General features: G+C 39.8%; 1 protein-coding gene across 13 annotated transcripts in view; it reads right to left on the bottom strand.

Moving 5' to 3' along the window:
- The window catches only part of PRRC2C (proline rich coiled-coil 2C), a 63,686-nt gene that overhangs the window by 40,080 nt on the left and 4,690 nt on the right, over positions 1-18,916 (bottom strand). For all 13 annotated transcript variants that reach the window (XM_074546442.1, XM_074546446.1, XM_074546445.1 and 10 more), the window contains exons 2-7: positions 10,186-10,353; positions 8,963-9,140; positions 5,553-5,656; positions 2,628-2,759; positions 547-719; positions 120-199 (exon numbers count right to left, since the gene is read on the bottom strand). In XM_074546442.1, the coding sequence (XP_074402543.1) occupies positions 120-199; positions 547-719; positions 2,628-2,759; positions 5,553-5,656; positions 8,963-9,140; positions 10,186-10,300 (782 nt within the window). In that variant the 5' untranslated portion in view covers positions 10,301-10,353. The remainder of the gene's footprint in view (positions 1-119; positions 200-546; positions 720-2,627; positions 2,760-5,552; positions 5,657-8,962; positions 9,141-10,185; positions 10,354-18,916) is intronic.

The raw sequence follows: 18,916 nt of genomic DNA, 5'->3' as shown, positions 1-18,916 counted from the left end.
TCAGTTCTTATAAAGGGTATAATCACCATTGAGATACTCAGTGCAAATGATTTCTTTTTTAAATTAAGTCACAGAGTTCATACACAGACAAAAACCACAACCATTTTTAGGTTTCTTACCTGCTAGGCTCAGAATTAGGAAATCTTGTTGGACCTTGCATGGAGGGAGGATATGCCATTCTGGGATACTGATTAAACATCTAAAAAGGGATTAAAAACAGGAGCCACTCATTAAAAAGTATTACTGCATTAAATACATTGAGACCATCAAAAGAAGTAATGGAAATAAAGTGAAACTCTTCACTCAAGTCTGCTTAATATCTCAAGTGGGTGACATCAAGTCCCCAAGGGGAAGTGACTGGAAGTGTTAATCAACCCCTGACAAGTTCAAACTCCATGAGCCACATCCTGTGCTGGGTTTCAGTCCTGCCCTTCCAGCAGAACTGATAAGAATTCCATGGAGGGGACAGAAAGGGGCCCAAGAAAATCCCACTAGCCAAAAACCAATCCCTGCTGCTTAAAAAGGATTCATGCAACCATCACTCACATAAGGAGGCATCATTGCTCTGTACTGGGATGAGATGGGGGGCTGCTGCTGGCCATTCAGCTTGGGCTGAGGGACCTGGGGCAACCTCACATCCCTCTTGTCTCCTGCCTTCTGGCCATCATTCTGTTCTGCTGATGCAGCACTGCCATCTTCTTGTCCCTTAGCATCTTGATCTGTTGGAGAAGCAGAAGAGTTGTTCTTATTACCCCCATCCCTGCAATCAGTAGCATCTGCATGGACAGAATCAGCACACAAAAAGCCAGAAATAGACTTGAAATTGCAGATTTCCAGCCAGGGATGGTGAGGAACACGTTGTTCCCACGCAGCCCTGGGTGACACAGCAGATGCATGTTCCTATCTGCTACTGCAACAAGCACTGGCCACTCCAGAATCAACAGAAGCTGCTCCTGATCCTCCTCAGCCCTAGGCCCAGCTGTGCTCCTCAAGGGTCAGAGCTAAATTTATGGATTGCTCCAGTTGTCCCATTCTACCTTCCAAAACACAGTGCAATTTTGGAAGGATACTGATTATAGCACAAGAAAAAAACAGACTCAGCTGTGCTAAGTGGGCCACTGTTGACTCAGTGTGAAGATGCTGTCAAGGCAGAGATCAAGGCTCCTAAGCAGCAAAGGCCTGTAAGGAAATTCTCAAGCAGCTCAAAAAGCAAGGTAATGCACAGAATGCATCCAAATGAAGACAGGTACAGTCTGGTTTGCATCTCTGCCTGATAAGGATGGAATAGAAGTGATAAGGGCTGTACTTCTGGTGTGAATGTCAAGTAAATTGTCCAGGTGAAGTCAGGGATTTTAATGACTTATAATTTGTGCCAGGCACTCCATTCTTTTAAAAGTTTCTGCCTGCAGAGCATGGGTTAAAACAAAAAAATCCCACCAGGGTAAACTTAGCAGCAGTGCTCAGATCAATGGAGACAAAAATTCAGAGACACACTGTAAATGATGTTCCTTTAGGGACACAAACCCTTTAAACAGAGTTAAACTCTGCTCCTAAGTATCCATTACAGTTCTTGCACTTATCTCTGCTGGGAAGCACAGCTGCTAAAGGGGGACTGACTGCTTGCCAAGTTCATTTAGCTTGCTGCTGTCAGGAAAGAAGGGCTTAATATAGCATGTACAGTGCTGACCAAAACTGTAACTGCCTGCAGGAGGCTGCAGCCACAGAGCTGCTCTCTTTTGGGGCTGGACACCTCTCCCTTCTCCTGATAATTTATTCTTTAGATCCAAATCAAGACATGAACAAGCACATGGATTTGGTCTGCAGGACCTGACAAACAAATCAAGGAAAACCAAGACCTGTAACAAGGAAAGGAGTTACAGACTCCTTTTTGAAGTGCTTATCACTGGCATGGGACAGTGCCAGCCACAGTGCAGGACAGCACATCTAGTCCATCAAACCTCATCAAAACCAAACTTCTGAGGGAGAAAGGAGCTTTGTTTTCCACTGGTAACAAGCACAGTCCCAAAGACCTTCCCATTAAAGTGATCTGGGGGAAGAAATACACATTTATTTCCTGAGAGATGTAAACCCAGCACTGTTATAGTTGTTTTCACCAGATCTAATCCCCCACTGGTGAAACAGATCCAGCTGGTCAGAGCTCTGCACCCAGGAGCAGAAGGTGCCAATGCCTTTAAAGGCACAACCACTTCTTTGGCATGCTGTAGACTGAACTTCCTCTTCAGGAATTTTCAGGCTCCACTCTCAGGAGTATGAACAACTTAAGGCCAGCCCTGATCACCATTTGTGTAATTAGTTAAGTCTAGGAGAGTTCTTTAAAGAGGTGTCCCACCTGCTGTGACATCAGCAGCTGAAGTAAGAAAATGCCAGTATTGTGCAAACAGAAATGTTCCTCAGAGCACAACTACATGGGAAAATGGGAAGTGATTAAAAGCACGATTTACTACACACCATGAACACAGAAAAGCAGAATAAAGGCCCAAATATCCACTTCTTCCATGTAGCAGTGTGCTGATTGAAACAGCATATTCATCTATTTCTCCTGTACAGGGCACAAGCAGTAAGTTCCACACAAAGCAATTTCACAACAATTTGGAGCTCACACTTACTCTGTGGTCGTAGGTTGGCTCCTGATCCATCTTCAGCTGCATCCTTATCCTTGCCTGACTTCTCCTGATCCCCAGCTGCCGGCAGACTGGGGAATTCTTGCTGGAAATAACTATTGATTGGAATAGGTGGACCTGCACAGCAAGATATTCACAGGGTCACAACCTGCTGTAGTCCAAACTGGTCAGAAAGCAACAGAAGCCTGACCATCCTTTAGGAGTGAACATTAAAGCTTTAAAATAAAAACCATTAAGTGTTAAAGCCACAGTCATTTACTGGCAATATTAAGGTTGCCAATTCTAAAGTTGTTAAATTTACTGGACCAATTGTGACAGCTGCTGAAGACAAATCCAGAAATACTAGAGAGCAGCAATGGAACAAAACTTAGCCCAGGGAGTACCTGGAGTTCCTCAGCTCTGTAACACTTTTCCCCACTCCTTTCAGACAAAAATTTCCTTCTTTTCACTCTAAAACTATAGTCCACCCAAGAATGGACAACTATGTAATTGCAAACACACTTATGATTAATTATTGCTCTAGTAAGAAATCTCTATGACTTTAAAGGCTACAGCTTTTACACTATGAAAAAAAATATCAGAAAAACATTCTTTGATTTCTAAAACCCCTGACATCATATTCAATACTGGAATTAAAGACCTCTGTTGCACATAGTATGGAAGCCACATATAAAGCTTGCTTTCCTTGTAAGAAGGTTTTGTTGGCACCTGCTTTGCATCACTTTCCTCCCCATACACACAATGTACAGTGACCTATTAGATCAGCAGCATTCCTGTGCCAAATCACCAATAACCTGAGTGCAGGTTTCCATTGCAACAGCCTGTTCCTGGACCTGTCTCTGCTACTGACCACTCTAAGGGATGTGGTGGTACCAGGCTACATGGATTAGGGGAGAGGGCAAACTCATAAACAAGGATCTGAATACATGGTGTCCAAATCCCCCCCAATCCTGACTACTGGCTTTTTTTTTAACCACCAAAAAACTTCTGTTCTCTCCAGTCTCTGACAGAATCATTCACAAAGATAAAATGCAGGGATCCCAGTGGGCTTTCATTTGGTTGGGTTTTTTAAAGAGTTAAACACAGGATAAACTCCTTACTCTGTGCTGTGTAAAGGCATGTTACCAAATACCAGTATTTATCCCTGTGTCTACAAATTTCCTTAAACTCTTTAAATTTTCATTCTGATTTCATATACAGACCACATTAATCTGGTTTTTCTAAAGGACACTGGACTGCTGCTGCTCCTGGACAGCTACAAGCAGTGACTTAAGGGGAAAGAAAATGAGTCCCACTGAGCAGATGACCTGCCAGGCAAGAGAGCCCTTTCTGAGATCCCGTGGCATGCAACATTCATGAGTGTTATGAATCTGGAAAAATGTTTTCTGCTCAATCCTACACAGTGAACAACGTTTTAATGGCAAAGTAACAGCACCAGAGATCTCCTTGACTGTGTTTAAAAAAAGCCAGACTGGCAACCAGCAGTTCAGAAAGAAGTTAAAAGATATTTTGGTAGTAATTTACTCCAAATTTTAGCTGAAGCATGAGCTGAAAAATACACACTGCTTGCCTCACTCCCATTTTCCAAGAGCAGGGGGCTGAGTGAGTGCTGGAAACCAGCAAGGTCTGAGAGCCAACAGCAGCTCAGGAGAGCAGGAGCACAACAGGTGGAGCCTGGCTTTCAAAGGCAGGACAGCAAACAGCTGCTGCCAATTCCCATCCAGTGCTGCTTCCTGAAAGCCTCCAACTGCAAACCCAGGGCTGCATTAATTGAATGAAATGAGGCTGCCATCTGGGCTTGGCACACGAGCTGCCATGGTAACTATGAAATAATTAGCTAAATGCATTTTGAAGCTACTGAGCCCAATCACTATTTCCTGTGTCATGGAGATGATCTTATCAGCTGCTATGCAGATCACTTTGCATCAGTGCTCATTCTTTGTTTTTAATTCCACAGAAATCCTATAAAAGCTTAAAGGAGAAAAGTTGCTATATTTGACAGCAGAACACTGAACATTAAGCACCATAAATTGAGTATTCAGAATTGTCACTTCTAATTCTCAGTGCAAAAAAATCATTAGTTATGTGATGTTAACAAACTCCATATAATAGGTAAGAAATTACCTCCATGCTATTTTATTATTTTAAGAACTCAATTCTTAACTGGAAAGCCTAAACTCCATTTTATAGCCATGGAAAGTTCACAAGTCTCAAACTTAAGGAATCAAACACATTGCAGGTTATTTATCATAATGGAGACAGAGGAATTTTAAGTGATCTCTCACTCTACAAGCATTTTAAAAGAAGATTTAGTTCTGAACTTACATCTGTAATGAAAACACTCAAGCTGAGACTAACACTGATGGAAACAATTTTCCATCCTTTCATCCAATTATGTTAAATAACCCTCCAAACACACCTTTAATGTTTTTCCCAGAAAGAAAACTACTTCAACACTATCACTTTGATACTAAAATAACCAAGGCATTTATAAAATGAAGGGAAAAGTATTGCTATTTCACATGTTTAAACAGAAGCAAAACTACACACACTTTGCACAAAATGATCCAAAACTATGATCAGAATGACCACCAACTGTTTACATCTTTCCTTCCCATGCCAAAATTGTTTGTATTAGAGGAACTGACTGTGAATTGCCCTCCTCACCACAGCCACACTGAAGAGTTTATGCTGCCACCATCCCTTCTTTGGCACTTCCAAAGAGGTGACCAAGCTTGTAGCAGTGAGCCAGACCTGCTGATAACTGCAGTGCTGGGATGGGCTCATTTCCCAGCCTGGAATGTTGCTTCCACACCTTTCCCCAGTCCCAAGCGGCCAAGGCTGAAGGGACTGCTGAGTGTGGGGTCTCTCCCAGCCTGGTGTGCAGAGCAGAAGCTGAGCAGCACTCACCATCCTGTCCTGCCTTGGTGTTGGCCCAGGATTTGGCAACAGGAGCTGCTTCTGGAGGAGCAGGAACAGCAGGTTTTGGCTGGGGCTGCGGCACGTCTGGCTGTCTGCAATGAGCAAAAGCACTTGTCAATACCAGAGGGTGAGCACACAGTAACACTGTCAGGGTGGCTTCTGCAAACAAGGGAATAAAACAGGGCACCTGAAAACCAAGAACTACTTCTCCTCAGAAAAGGCATTTTCTTATATAAAAGGAGTTGTTATAACAGTTAAAAATTTGAATCAATTAGCTAATTATTTCAAGATTCCATTTCCCAGACAGGAGAGGAATGAATGAAAATGGCTGGGCAGAAAATGCAGCCAGGCATGAACTGAATTACAGCTTTAAAAGAATTGTATTGGACAATCAAAAAAACCCCAATCCATCTACAACCATCAAAGGCAATAATCTGGATTAATGTTCTCCTGCCTTGGGAGTTAACAGAGGAAAACACCTCAAGACCACCATGAACTGAGAGAAAGAAGTCAAACACATGTCAGGAATTCCCAAATAAAAGGAACTGATAAGGAAAGCTAAAGATATCATGAATAACTCTATGAGTACCATGAACTGAAGCTTAGAAGCTTAAGACATCAAGTCTTAAGAAATGGGCTCAAGTCTCACCATGTTAATGAAGAGGCACAAGCACTCTTTTTGTCCATGTAAAAATCCCAGCCACAAGCCCTTCCTGGTCAGCAGATTCAGTCATTTGTTCAATCTCTTTCTATAAAGGTTATTTCTGTAACCTGCATGTTGAGGTAACTTAAGACTCAAAGCATTAGTGTCTAAAATCAACTAAGACTCCTTAGTGGGACCTTTTGATAAAATAGGAATTATGAGGTAAATCCTGTAGTCTAGAATCACTTATACACCAGTGAAGAGAGAAGCAGTGTGGCATCATGTCACTTCACTGACAAGAAACAACTAAAAATGCTGAAGTAGATCCTAAAATGATCCTAAATTTCTGAGGACTACTAGTAAGAAATCAGTTCCATTTGGGTTCTGCAGTGATCAACCCAAAGCACTGCACAGGACTCTCAGAACTGACAGAGGGGCAAATATCAAAATCATCACTGCTGGGCACAAACACACAAGCTTCTCATAAGGATAACAAAATGCAACTTTCATGTTCCAAGAGAGTAATACAATCTGGGGGGAAAACCCCAGTTCTCATTTTATTTCTGTTTTTCACTTGCATTTCTTACAGCAGGCTTTGGGGAATTTATGACTTATATGGCTGAACTTTGTGACACAAGTGAAACAAGGAACAAGAGTGCTAAAGAAGCTACTCCTTGCATTTCTCCTATTTCATATACAAGCCCATTTAGAATTTTAATTATCTAAGCACTGCCTTGCAAATATGGGTGAGTGAAAGAACTCAGCTGAATTTATCAAATCCTGCCTGCACTATCCAAGAAAGAGACTGAAACAATACCCACAGGAATGAGTGGCAACTCAAGAAAGCAGTAAAGTAATTAATTTTCATAATAACAAATTCATGTGAACTCCAGTGCAAAGATACAAGAGAAAATGCAATAAACTCAAGCAAGCTGTTATCAAGATGTAACCTTTATCTGCAACACTTCTGAGAGGAACAATAAAACACTTCACATGTAAACTGCAGCATTTCAAGCACACTGAAATATCACAAACACAGCAGTAGTCAAACAAATGATCTCAAGATCTGAGCAAACACATCAGATGCTCGAATTTAGGAGAATTTCCTCATGGCCTGGGCATACACACCTGTTCCTGGGAACAATCCCTCCCTCCCTAGTTTTATCTGGATTCTGAGGCCTTTATCAGAGTAATACATATGGAAATACAACCAACTCCCAGCTGCAGATAAGGGGCAGTCACTCATTTGTTTGTAAACAGAACAACTGCTGCTGCTATCTCCTAACACATGGCCATGCAAAGCCTGCTTTAGTCAGACAAGCTACCAGCACAACACAGATTTAACATTTAAAATGTAAGTGACCTTGAAGCACAGCGAGATGTTGTTAAAATACCAAAGGGAAGAAAACTGTGACTCTGCAGTTTCAAAAGTTTAAAATAAAAGGTTAAATACAACACTATATTCCTGAAGTCTATCGGCTTTTTAAGGAGATGTCTAAAATTGGTATTTCAATGTAGGAATGTACACAAAGAAAAGTAAAGGGAGAGAAAAATGAGGGAGGAAACCTTTAAACCTCATCTTTTGCTTTCACAAGCACTAGGAACATACAACCACTGCCCCTAAATTTCAGAGTTTTCAGAGCAATTTGTATGAAAAGAATTAACACTTAAACCTTGAGCAGTGAGAATCACATCCTATTTTAGGCTTACATGGCAAAAAAGAACTGCTTTAAAATACTTTCCAATTAGAAGCTGAAAAGTTTCCATTTAATTTTTTCCTGTGCAGGACCAGGAGTTTGACTCCATGACCCTGATGGGTCTCTCCCAACTCAGCATATTCTAAGATCCTCTGATCCTTTCATCCAATTTTCTTTAGTTGTACAAGTGTGAAACAAATCATGCACTGAGAATGGGAAATTTGTATCATACAAGGTATACAATGCCACAATTGTGTCTTTTTATTTCACATACTGGAGGAGTCTGCAACAATAGTGTAGAGCTTAAGATAAAAAAAAAAATTGAAAGTCTTTAAAATTTATGGTATTCTAGCAAAAAAAAAAAATTAAAGTGCAAATATTAAAAATCATTAGAAAAATAAAGCAGAGACTTACACTTATGCAAATCAGGAATTTTTGAGTTTCCTCAAACTCAAATTGTGCACAAGCACAATTAAGCTGGTTTTTGCATATTCTCATGAAATTGCAAGCTATTCTCTAATTTTCCTGCTGTGTTCCTTGGGGTTTTAAGATAATTTTATTTAAGGTGATGACATTGATCTTACAAAAACATGCTGCAGTATTTCCTGTCAGCAGACATCAAAACTTACATGTCCAAGGAAATTCATTCTTCCCCTCATATGGAATTTATAAGCAGATCATTTTCAACTTAAATGTGAAGAGGGTTTTCTTGTGCAAGGTTTTTCTTTTAAATATCTCTCTACTATCAATATTCTTCCTGACAGAAATTAATAGTGGTGCTATTTCCTCTCTGACAGCTACACTGAGAACACTCCAACGTAGCAAATTTCTTCCCAGGTCCCGACAATTCACACTTTTGGATAAACCTGAGAGAAATGGCCCTACAAACTAAGCTAGCATTAATTCTTTTTTTTATTTTATTTTTTCAATTCCACAGAAATCCTGTAAAAGCTTAAAGGAGAAAAGTTGCTCTATGTGACTGCCGAACACTGAACATTAAGCAGCAAGAAATGGAGTAACCAGAATAATTCTCAGTGCAAAAAGAGGTGCAAACTCACTTCTCTTCTTCGTGCTGTTCTTGTTTTGAAGCCCATCCTGTGCCATCCTTAGGCACAATGTTCACATTGGGGTCGTTGCCTTTGTTCTCAGCTTTCAGGCTGGGCAGATTAGCTGGGGGAGGCATCCTCCTGGAAATAGCAACTTTTCCAAGACTCTGCAATCCATGGCGTGCAGCAACTGGGTGCCAGAACACAAAGTGCAAGTTAACAACTCTGTTTAGACAGAGCTACATAAAAATGGTTTGTAAGAAAGTCAGAAAAATTTAAGAGTGTTAAGAATTAAAAATTTGAAATGCTTGAAAATTTATTATTTAAAGAAGGGAGTTGAAAACACATGGTTTGGGAAGACCTGAGTACTTTTTGAGCAGTGAGTCATTATTCCAGAATTATACACAAATTTCAGTGACAGAAAGCTAAAAAAGCCATTTACAACATGATGTTAATGTCAAGCATTATTCTCTTGCTCTCCTGGAGCTCAATGTACATTGATGAGTCCAGGAATAGCCCTATGGGTCTGGCCCATTTCTTTATTGCTGCAAATTTCAGCTGGCAGATGCTGCCCTTGCAAAAACATTCCTACAAACTGTATTTACTCCAGACCACAAGTACAAAGCTAATGCAGCCCACAGGACACTCAACCTACCAAGTACCCAACTCAGGCAACAAGCACAAGTTACTGCCCTGGGTAAAAAACAATATTGTGGCAACCTTCAACAAGCTTGGGCACTCTTTTTCTCTTTTAAAAACAATTTAGGCAACTTTGTCAAGTTCAAAACCTTCAGAACATCATTTCCCCCTGGTTCTCCATTCAATGACTCATGAAAAGCAGGCTCACAGTCACCTTAGTCAAGATATCAGTGTAAGTTTTATCCAGTGTTTATCAAAAAATCAAAGTCCCTAAGCTGTAAGTGAGCATTGCCTTTTCCTTAATTAAACATTTCCAGCACGGCAAATGTAAATGCAGTAAAATGCACAGCTGGGGAATGGCACATCTTTATTTATCCACATTCTACTTCCTACTAGGCTGCAAATGCTGTCTCTCTGAACTGACACTCCTGCTTACAGCTAAGCAGAAGCTCTAATGAATGCTGCCTTCCCCAATCTGCACCAAGCAGTTATGAAAATCCATGCTGTGGTTAAGTGCTCATATACTCTGCACTCTTCATTAGCACTGCAGTAATGATGAAACTGCAAGAATGCAACTCTAAAGAGAGCTTACTCACCTGTGGTTTTCTGAGTTTCCAGTGACTTTCCCTTGTAAGTATTAAACAGACTGAGTGTTGCATACTTTGTTTTTCCATCCTTTGCTTTTGTACTCTGGCCTGACTTTTCCGACATTTCGCTGGAAACTCATCGAGTCCGGTACCTTCCGTTCGCTCCTCAAAATCTGCCTGGGGAGAAAAACAGCACAAAAGTGAAACAACCTGAACCAAAATCTGCCTGTGGAGAAAAATAACACAAAACTGAAACAACCTGAACCAAAATCGGCCTGTGGAGAAAAACAGCACAAAAGTGAAACAACTTGAACAGGAGCCAAGACTGAAGTCAGAGTTCACAGGGCACAAGTGGACAGCATATTTAACACCATTAGCACTGTTTCATTTAAGAATTCTGCAGGATGCCAAGGAATGCATTAACTCCAGAAACCTTATCCTTACATAACATCAGGAATTTTCAAGTATTTCTATCTCTTCAATATAAATCAGGAGGGTCAGCATTTAATTAACATCAAACACTGGTTTGATGTTAAATTTGATAAAATAGTAAATACCATCCATGATTTCACTAGAAAATGAATAATAAAAAGCCAATCCCAAAGCCCACAAACACACAGAATTTCCACCAGCAGCTCCTTCCCCACTGGGGAAGCTCAATGACCTCACCCACTCCCAAAGCCAAGTACTGAGACAATTAACAGTTACTGCAGTACAGTATTTCTGGAATCTGCTTCTTTTTTCTCCAATTAAAACCATCACGAACACAGCAGCCAGAGACACTAAATACACAGAAGAAGAATTTTTTGTTTGTCAAAACCAGAACACAGTCTGCTCAGAGGAGGAGAGTGAGAATTCCTTAAACCAGGAGTTCCACTATTCTTCCTGCAGCAGTAAATTACAGGGCTCTGGGAGCAGGTCATTGCTCTCCTCCCTCCAGAATAACAGGCCTTGAGAGAAAGAACCCAGTAATTAACTGTGATCCTTCTCTACAAGTTCTTGGAAGGAACTTGCAGAGCTGCTGCTCATCACCAGGCAGGAACACAAGCGAGCATTCACTCAAACAGAACATTATTATACACCCTGATTTCTCGTCACAGTCAAAAATCCTGCCACCCTCTTTACAACAACAATTTTTCATCTGTTTCTATATGAATTCCAGAAGTTATAGATGCTCAAATACTTGTGTTTCAATCTAAAAGCAGGCAGCAAGAAGGAAGACATCCTGCTCAAACCTTTCAGTGATCAAACTCCCATGTCAAACCCAGATCTCCAAAGGGAATGGGATTCCCATGCAAGGTGCTCATGGATTAAGAGTTTGCAAGGACAAAGCACCTACTTGCTCATGACAGACATTCAGCAATGTCAAATACCATGGAAATTTAATTTATACAGGTATGATAACACTTCCATCCTCCTCTGCCTTCTACCTCAATTTCCAAGCCATGATTGAAAAGAAATGAAGATGGCAAATAACCTTGGGATGGCTCAGCTTCGGCACAACTTGGGCCAGAAGCTGTTCTATTACAATCCATGCAGACAATCTCCAGCCTTGTATGGGGCCAAGAAAATATTCTCCCCTCAGAAAAAGGCAGCAACTCCCAGATTAGTCAGCACTTGGCTATTTCAACAGCAACTGTTACACCAACAGTTATTTTATGTGTCATCCAAAAATACAAAATGCAGGACGGGAGCAGGGTGAAACAGGGCTGGGAATCAGAGCTCTGGATGAGCTGTTTGCCTTTGAAAGAACGTGTGAGCACAATTATTGCAGTTACAGGATCACCTGAAAGCTGCTTTGCCACCCTGTGCTCCTGGCAGTCACTGCCCAGCCCCTCTGTGGTGCTCCAGGATAACTGTGGTGGATTTTCTATCATAAATACAAGGCTGGGAACAGAGAGGAACAGAGGAGTGGAAGGGACAGAGCCTGCCAGGCCCTTTCACAGAACTCCTTCTGCTAAACTGAATCTCCTCCCAGCAGAAAAAGCCAGTGCAGAGCCCCATGTGTGATGCAGAGCCAGCCTGCTAAACCAGTCTGCCTGGATCAGGCAGAAGCAGCAGTCTGGCCATGAATAACAGTGATGGGCAAAGCCTGACATGCTGGATTGCAGCTAACCAAGAGTGAAAGGTTGCCTGATAACTCCAAAGATAAGATCATTCATCTTTCAGACTGGGTGGGTTTTTTCCTGTCAAGATATTTGAGCGTTGAGCTTTGGCTCCCAGTGGAACCTTGCAGTGTAGCTCGTTTTTTTGGATAGATGAGGGACAGCCTAGCAGCCAAGTCTGTGGCTGGAATCTAGATTTTGTATTTATGATAAAGAGTCCACCACAATCATCCTGGAGCATCACAGAAGGTGCTGGGCAATAACTGCCCACTGCAGAGGGTGGCAAAGCAGCTTTCAGGTGATCCTGTAACTGTATCACGTTCTTTCAAGTGCAAACAGCTCATCCACAACTTTAATTTTTGGCCCAAGACTCATCCCAGCCAAGGAGCTTGTAACAACAAGTGGTTTCATAATGGTGAATAATCTAAAAACTGGCAAATAAAATAAATAAACTTAAAAAAGACAACTCGGGTCATTTTTTTACCCCCAAAATTGTTAACGGCAGCAAAGACTCAACAGAAACAGACAAAGCAAGCAGAAAGCAGTTTGAGGGTGGTTTAAAATAATCTTCTGTCATATTCTTCCAAAGCCTGCACCTCTGGTAGAGATGAAATATGGAAAATCTTCATCATAATAGCACTCTTTTTTCCAGAGCAATCCAGATTTCATACTTGGGCAAACCTTCACTGTAACAACTGCTCTTCCTAGAACGTCTGACAGCTCCAAGAACAGGGCAGTAAACACATTCCCTGAATACCCCTTTTTATGTTGAATTTAGTAAAATTAGTCTGCTCATTACAACTGAGCTCTAAGCCTTTTATACCATTAAAATTCATACTGTTTGACAAGTTTTTCCCCAACTTGTATTACACAGGAAAATAAACTGGTTTACAATGATTAAAACTGCACATTCCTCAGTAATCTGACTTGCACAAAATAAATAATTTCAATTCAGCAGGTCAATATACTCAATAATTTACAATATATATATATATTTAAGTATATTTAGACCTGATATTACAGTTACTATTATGCACAGCTACAGAGAGCACAGTGCTCCCAAAATTCTGGAGCAAACCTGCTCTGCAATGTTATTAAATCACTGTGCCTTGAAGATTTCAGGGTAAAAATTATTACTCTAATTTCTGTAGCAGACTATTTTTTCAGACTCCAACTGTTTTAAACCCTCAAGGAACTCAGAAACTTTAGTACAGAAAATAGCACACAAAGGGGCTGCCACAAATTCTAAATATCCTGGTCTCTGTTAAGGAACATTTACTTGTGCCCTCTTAGACATTTAGAGCTGGTAAAGAACAAACTGAATGCAGTGGGTTCCAGACTACAAACATGTGTTTTTAATAGTAAAACCCCACATATATCCCACTAAATTTCTAGCTCTCTTGATGATTTTAGAACTCACCTCTATGACTTGTTTAGAATTTAATGATACAATTTGTTACTCCTGCAAACTTTGGATAATGTTCCATTAGGAACAACTGCAGCCTCAAAAAGGTGTCACCTCTGCTTCAGAAAAAAAATTACTTAAACAAGGTAAAAATATTCCATATTTTGAAGTCACTTTTGAGAACTGAGTTGCAAGAAGTATAAAACATTTAACAGCTTGACTCCTAATTTCTTGTCAGACCAGATGACAAACCATATTTTATACATTGTATTTTTAAACCCCTACCTAGACAAAAATGGTCTGGTTTTTAGTGCAACATGTCCAGAGATTTCTTCAGCAGAATTCCAGTTAGATTTAATACAGTCCTTCCATCTTAACCCCCAGCCCACACCTCTTCAGCCTACTATTTATACATACATACATATATACACACACACACACACATATATATATATAATTAAACTTTTTATGGCAATCACATATGCCATTGGTTTTAGAGGCAGATGCTCTCAAATCAAATTAAAAAAAAATTTCACTGCACATAAAAATGTGGCATTAAAAATTTAAGACAAGGTTTTCATTTCAACTGTAAGTCTGGCACATTTAGATTCTAGAACTGAAGAAATTGCCCACTACTGTAAAATCTAAGCATAATCTCCAGCTAGATATGAATTTTTGAAAAACAACTGTGTGATCTTCAGAAAAGAGACCAGTTTAAATCAGTTACAGAAAGAGAATGCCAATTTAAAACAAAAAACAGAGGATACTGGAATCAAAGTACTTGGAACCCAAGAAAGCCTTTTTTTGTGCTTTTTGTAACCCAGTCTCATGGAATCCTATGATTTTAAAAGGACACTCCGGAATACTGTGCAATTATTGAGTACACGGGGTTTGGATGTGGCTTTGAAGAGGGAAGGTTGCACACAGATAAAAAATGGAATTACAATTAAATACTTCTCTGACATAGATGTTTATCAACAATCTCTTCTTGATGGTTTTATATTTTCACCTCTGGAGCCACCATTTTTAGCCCAATTTTTATTTACAAAAACATAACAACTAAACAAATACACAAAAGCTCTGGCCATTTATCCCACTATTAAGAATTCCTAAGAACTGCAGCACTCTCAAGCTTAATATGACACAAAAACAAGCTTGGAGAACCTTTGGTAATACTCTAGCAAATAAATCTCTGTCAAATGTAAGTATCTAATAAAGCCTCTGAAATCAGGATTTCCCTTTCCTTCAAGAGCCACTTGCAGCAAAGTTCATTATCAAGCAGGCTGAAAATTGCAGGAAAACTTTGGGGACTCCAAGCTTTTCCTTCATCTATCTCCATCAAGGCTCTATGGCCTACAAGAAAAACTCCTCAAAATTTTGAAGAGATCTTGGGTAGATCTCAGTGCAGTTCATTCTATACAAGTTTCATTTCTTTAGGAAGTCTCACTCTTCCATCTCTAGATTTTGGGCTCACTGGTTTCCAGCACAAAGCACTGATTGCATGGACTCTGTAAAATCCATGGAGATTGGCAGCTAAGAAGGACAAAAAACTCTTTAATAATCATCTCCATGTACCCATCACCTCCTTGGGAGAGCTGGAGGATGGACACAATCTACAGAAGAGTTAAGAGGCATCAAATGGAAAAAAAATCAAAATTAGTTTGGCTCTTCAGAATCAAGACACTTCATCCTGAGACTAGCAGGCTTTGCTAGTTCAATTATTCCTCAAATAGTTCTTCTTTAAAGCCTAAGAAAGTCTTTCCAAAACTGCACCAAAGCTGAGTCTGTGAGGTGGGAAACACACCATGACACAAGACAGCCATTTCAGGGCATTATCCTATAAAAATGGAATTTGGGGATGCCAGAAATGGCCATCCACAAATATGTCAGCATCAGTTTTAACAGCAATCTAAATAGAGCTAAGCTAAGCAATGAAAAGCAACCCAAATTAGCCACCCACAAAAACAAACTCTGCTCAGAAATTACTTCAAAGCATGTGTTACTCTGAACCAGCAATCTACAGGGAAAGTAAATCTGCTGCCTTAGAAAGGCTACAAGGCAGCTTGTGGAACCCATTTTTTTGGGAGAAATCAACTAAATCCTGGCTTTCCAACAGGAAAACCAGCAACAAACCACAACAGCTCAGGGAATTTTTGTTGGGAGCATTTTAAGGCTAACATGGCACCACACAAACTTTTAGGATGATTATTGCAGAAAAAAAAATTATGTCAGTTCTATTAAATTAAAAAAAAAAAAAAAATTAAAAACCTCACAGATCCAAGTACAGCAAACCTTAAATTTGTCTCTAACCATAGATTTAAATATCTGTATGTGCATGAATATTTCAATGCAACCATATTCCTGTGGAACAGCCCTGCCAAAAGCAGCTTGATCAGCAGGCTCCATGAGAATCCGCATGACTTAAATGTGTCCACATCACAGGGGATTAAAAAGCCACAGACAGGTTAAACTCACACTGTCAAAACTGCACTCAATACTTTCACACAGCTGCTTTCAGCTAAGATCATTTCTGGTGTTTCCAGAGCTTAGGAAATCTCCTTTTTGACCTCAGGTGAGTGAGAGATTCTGGTCCCACTCCCTCCCCTCACAGATAGAAATGATGCCAGTGCAGCTGTTTAGGAACTCTGGGTGGAAATAAAGCAGTTTTCATTTCACTCACTGGATTTTTTGCATGTTTATAGTCAGAATAACAAATCAAGTTGTTCAATATCCCCATAAATACTATTTAAATATTACCTCCAACAATGCAGTTATCCAGGAATTCAATGCTTTCAATGTTTGTCTCTTTCTTCCATGTTTCAAACCAATGGCCCAAGTTTGGTCTGAAGCTTTCTACCAAGTGAAGCTGCTCATCAAGACACCCCTTACACTGACTTCTGCCTTTTACAAGGAGCTAAGGAGACAATTCAGAGATGCACTCAAGTATAAATACAGCTAGTCTTAAAATAAAATGCTGAAATTAGGAAGTTCCTCCCTAAAAATTTCACTACTGCATATGCAGAAGATATAATATCCCTGCCTGCTGTAGCTTTATAATGAAATACTGCTATTTCTATTGCAATGATAACTTTACAATTCAAACAGAATTTGATTTCAAAAAATATTGATTTTCCAAGTGGAATATCAAACACGGTCAAATTAAGGAATTCCCTTCAGAGAATTTTGTGTCTGATAATTCTTTGCATTTCCAGAGGTTAGATAATGAAAAATTGTTAAAACTCTGGTGATTCTTGTACCGAAGTTTTTTCGGTATTCTGGACTAAAAGCCCAACATCTGCCACCTCAAGCAGCAGCACTTTTAAGCAAGTATGACTCCTACAGAAAATACAGAATATATATCCTACATATATATATAAATACAGAAAATATATCCTACTCTGGTGGTCAGGTACCTTGAAGAAGTGAAATACATGGTGTCCAAACTCAGCCTTAAGGCTCAAATCCTTAGCCAAAAAAAAAAATATTGATGCCTGGTTTAAAAGATCTAGATAGAAGTGATTTTAATTAGGTTTTGAGTTAACCTCTGCTGGGATGCTCCAACCTGGTCCTGGCAGAGGCAGGTCACTTTTAGAGCAAGTTATTTTATTTCTTCTCAGCCTGATAATGTCTTTACAAGTCTTTTCGGATTTCTTTCACATCAAACATTAAGCAAATTTTTTGCAAGACAGATTTTTGATTTTCCAGTTTTGCGCAGCTGGTTAAGAAACTTTCATAAATTGTGAATTTTTAATTGAGGCAGGAGTTTTGAAGTTCTGGAAGAAAGCCAGGACCAAAAAAAAAAAAACCCCAAACAGTTTCTATAGAATTAAAGAGAGCATCATAATGATAAGAGTTCTCATTATTTCTGGGAACAGAACAATGCAAGTGCTTTTGCCCAATTAGCTTTTCAACTTGCAGATGCCAAATGAGACTTATTTTTAAGATTTGCAAAACCCATTTATTAAAGAAATTTCCATTATTTGGAAGAATGAGAAAACTTCAAAGCTCACCAAACTGAATTGCTGCCTATTTTTGAGCACAAGATAAGGGAATAAATGAAGGGAAATTCTTGCAGAAAGAAGCTGTGTACCTGCTATCAAAGTGCAGGATTCAAACAGCAGCATTTTCTGGGAATACAGAACATTAGCATGACCTGTCTTACCTGTCAGAAAAGATTTTTAACTGAAAAAAATTACAACTATTCACCAAGCTTCTTCAGAGCTCATTTAGATTTAGATTTCAGTTTATCCAGACTCCAGCAGCTCTCTGTAAAGGCATCTGTTAATGGTTAGGATCACAAACAATCCCATCAAAAATTACAAACACACTCTGCACACTGTCACAAGCACCACTCTGTCTCTTGCTCAACTGAGCCACACCACCCAGCAGAAGCCTGGAAAGGCAAAAATATCAGCAAATCCTTCTCCCCACACACGGAGTGACATGGGGAGCATCTTCCTTGGTGGCATCCTTCCATTTACAGCCAATGCCCATCTTTCCACTGCTTCATTTTCCCCTTACACTTTAATACTTGCTGTAAAAACCTCTTTATTGCCAACCCTCACTGAGCTGGTGGAACATCCCAACCCTTCCCACCCACCCCATGTTAACCTGGGCAGTGGACAGAGAGCAGGACAGATCAGGAGAAAAAAGTTCAATCATTCCAAAACTTCCATTTCCTACTCGTTTACCACAATTTCCAGCCCCATGAAACAATTCATGTTTTTTTCACAGAGGAAGTGAGACCTATTTTCAGATTTCTTCCCCAGGAACAACAACACTGAGCAGGTTTCTCATGATGCTTTTCTGTATCTTTTAAGTATCCCTGACCTCAACTGCAAATAAGTCAAAAATTTTATACTTGTTTTTCCAAAGCCCCTATTCATAAATTAATGTTTAAATAAGAAATAATTACATGTAAGAGGTTTTATTTTGGAAATTTGTTATTAGTTGCTTTGAAATAATGGTCAGGCAAGCTCCTCTGTTCATGAGCTCCTGCAGAATATTTTGAGAGTGCACAAGAACCATTCTAGGGCTACATCCTTAAGGATTTCCTCTCTTCTTTACAACACACATGCCAAAATTATTCCCCTCTTTTCCAGCTTTTCCCCCCAATTCTTTTCTGTTCATCTTCTCAAGGTAATTTTGTTGTGAAGGGTCCAACCTGAAGATGAAAGCACTCAACAATAAGAACCTACAGCAAAACCAGTTTTGAACTCTTGTACAACCT

This window comes from Zonotrichia albicollis, chromosome 8 (assembly GCF_047830755.1).
Source record: "Zonotrichia albicollis isolate bZonAlb1 chromosome 8, bZonAlb1.hap1, whole genome shotgun sequence".
Taxonomy (NCBI): Eukaryota; Metazoa; Chordata; class Aves; order Passeriformes; family Passerellidae; genus Zonotrichia; species Zonotrichia albicollis.
The sequence above is the reverse complement of the archived record's forward strand: the minus strand, read 5'-3'. Positions and strand labels throughout refer to the sequence as shown.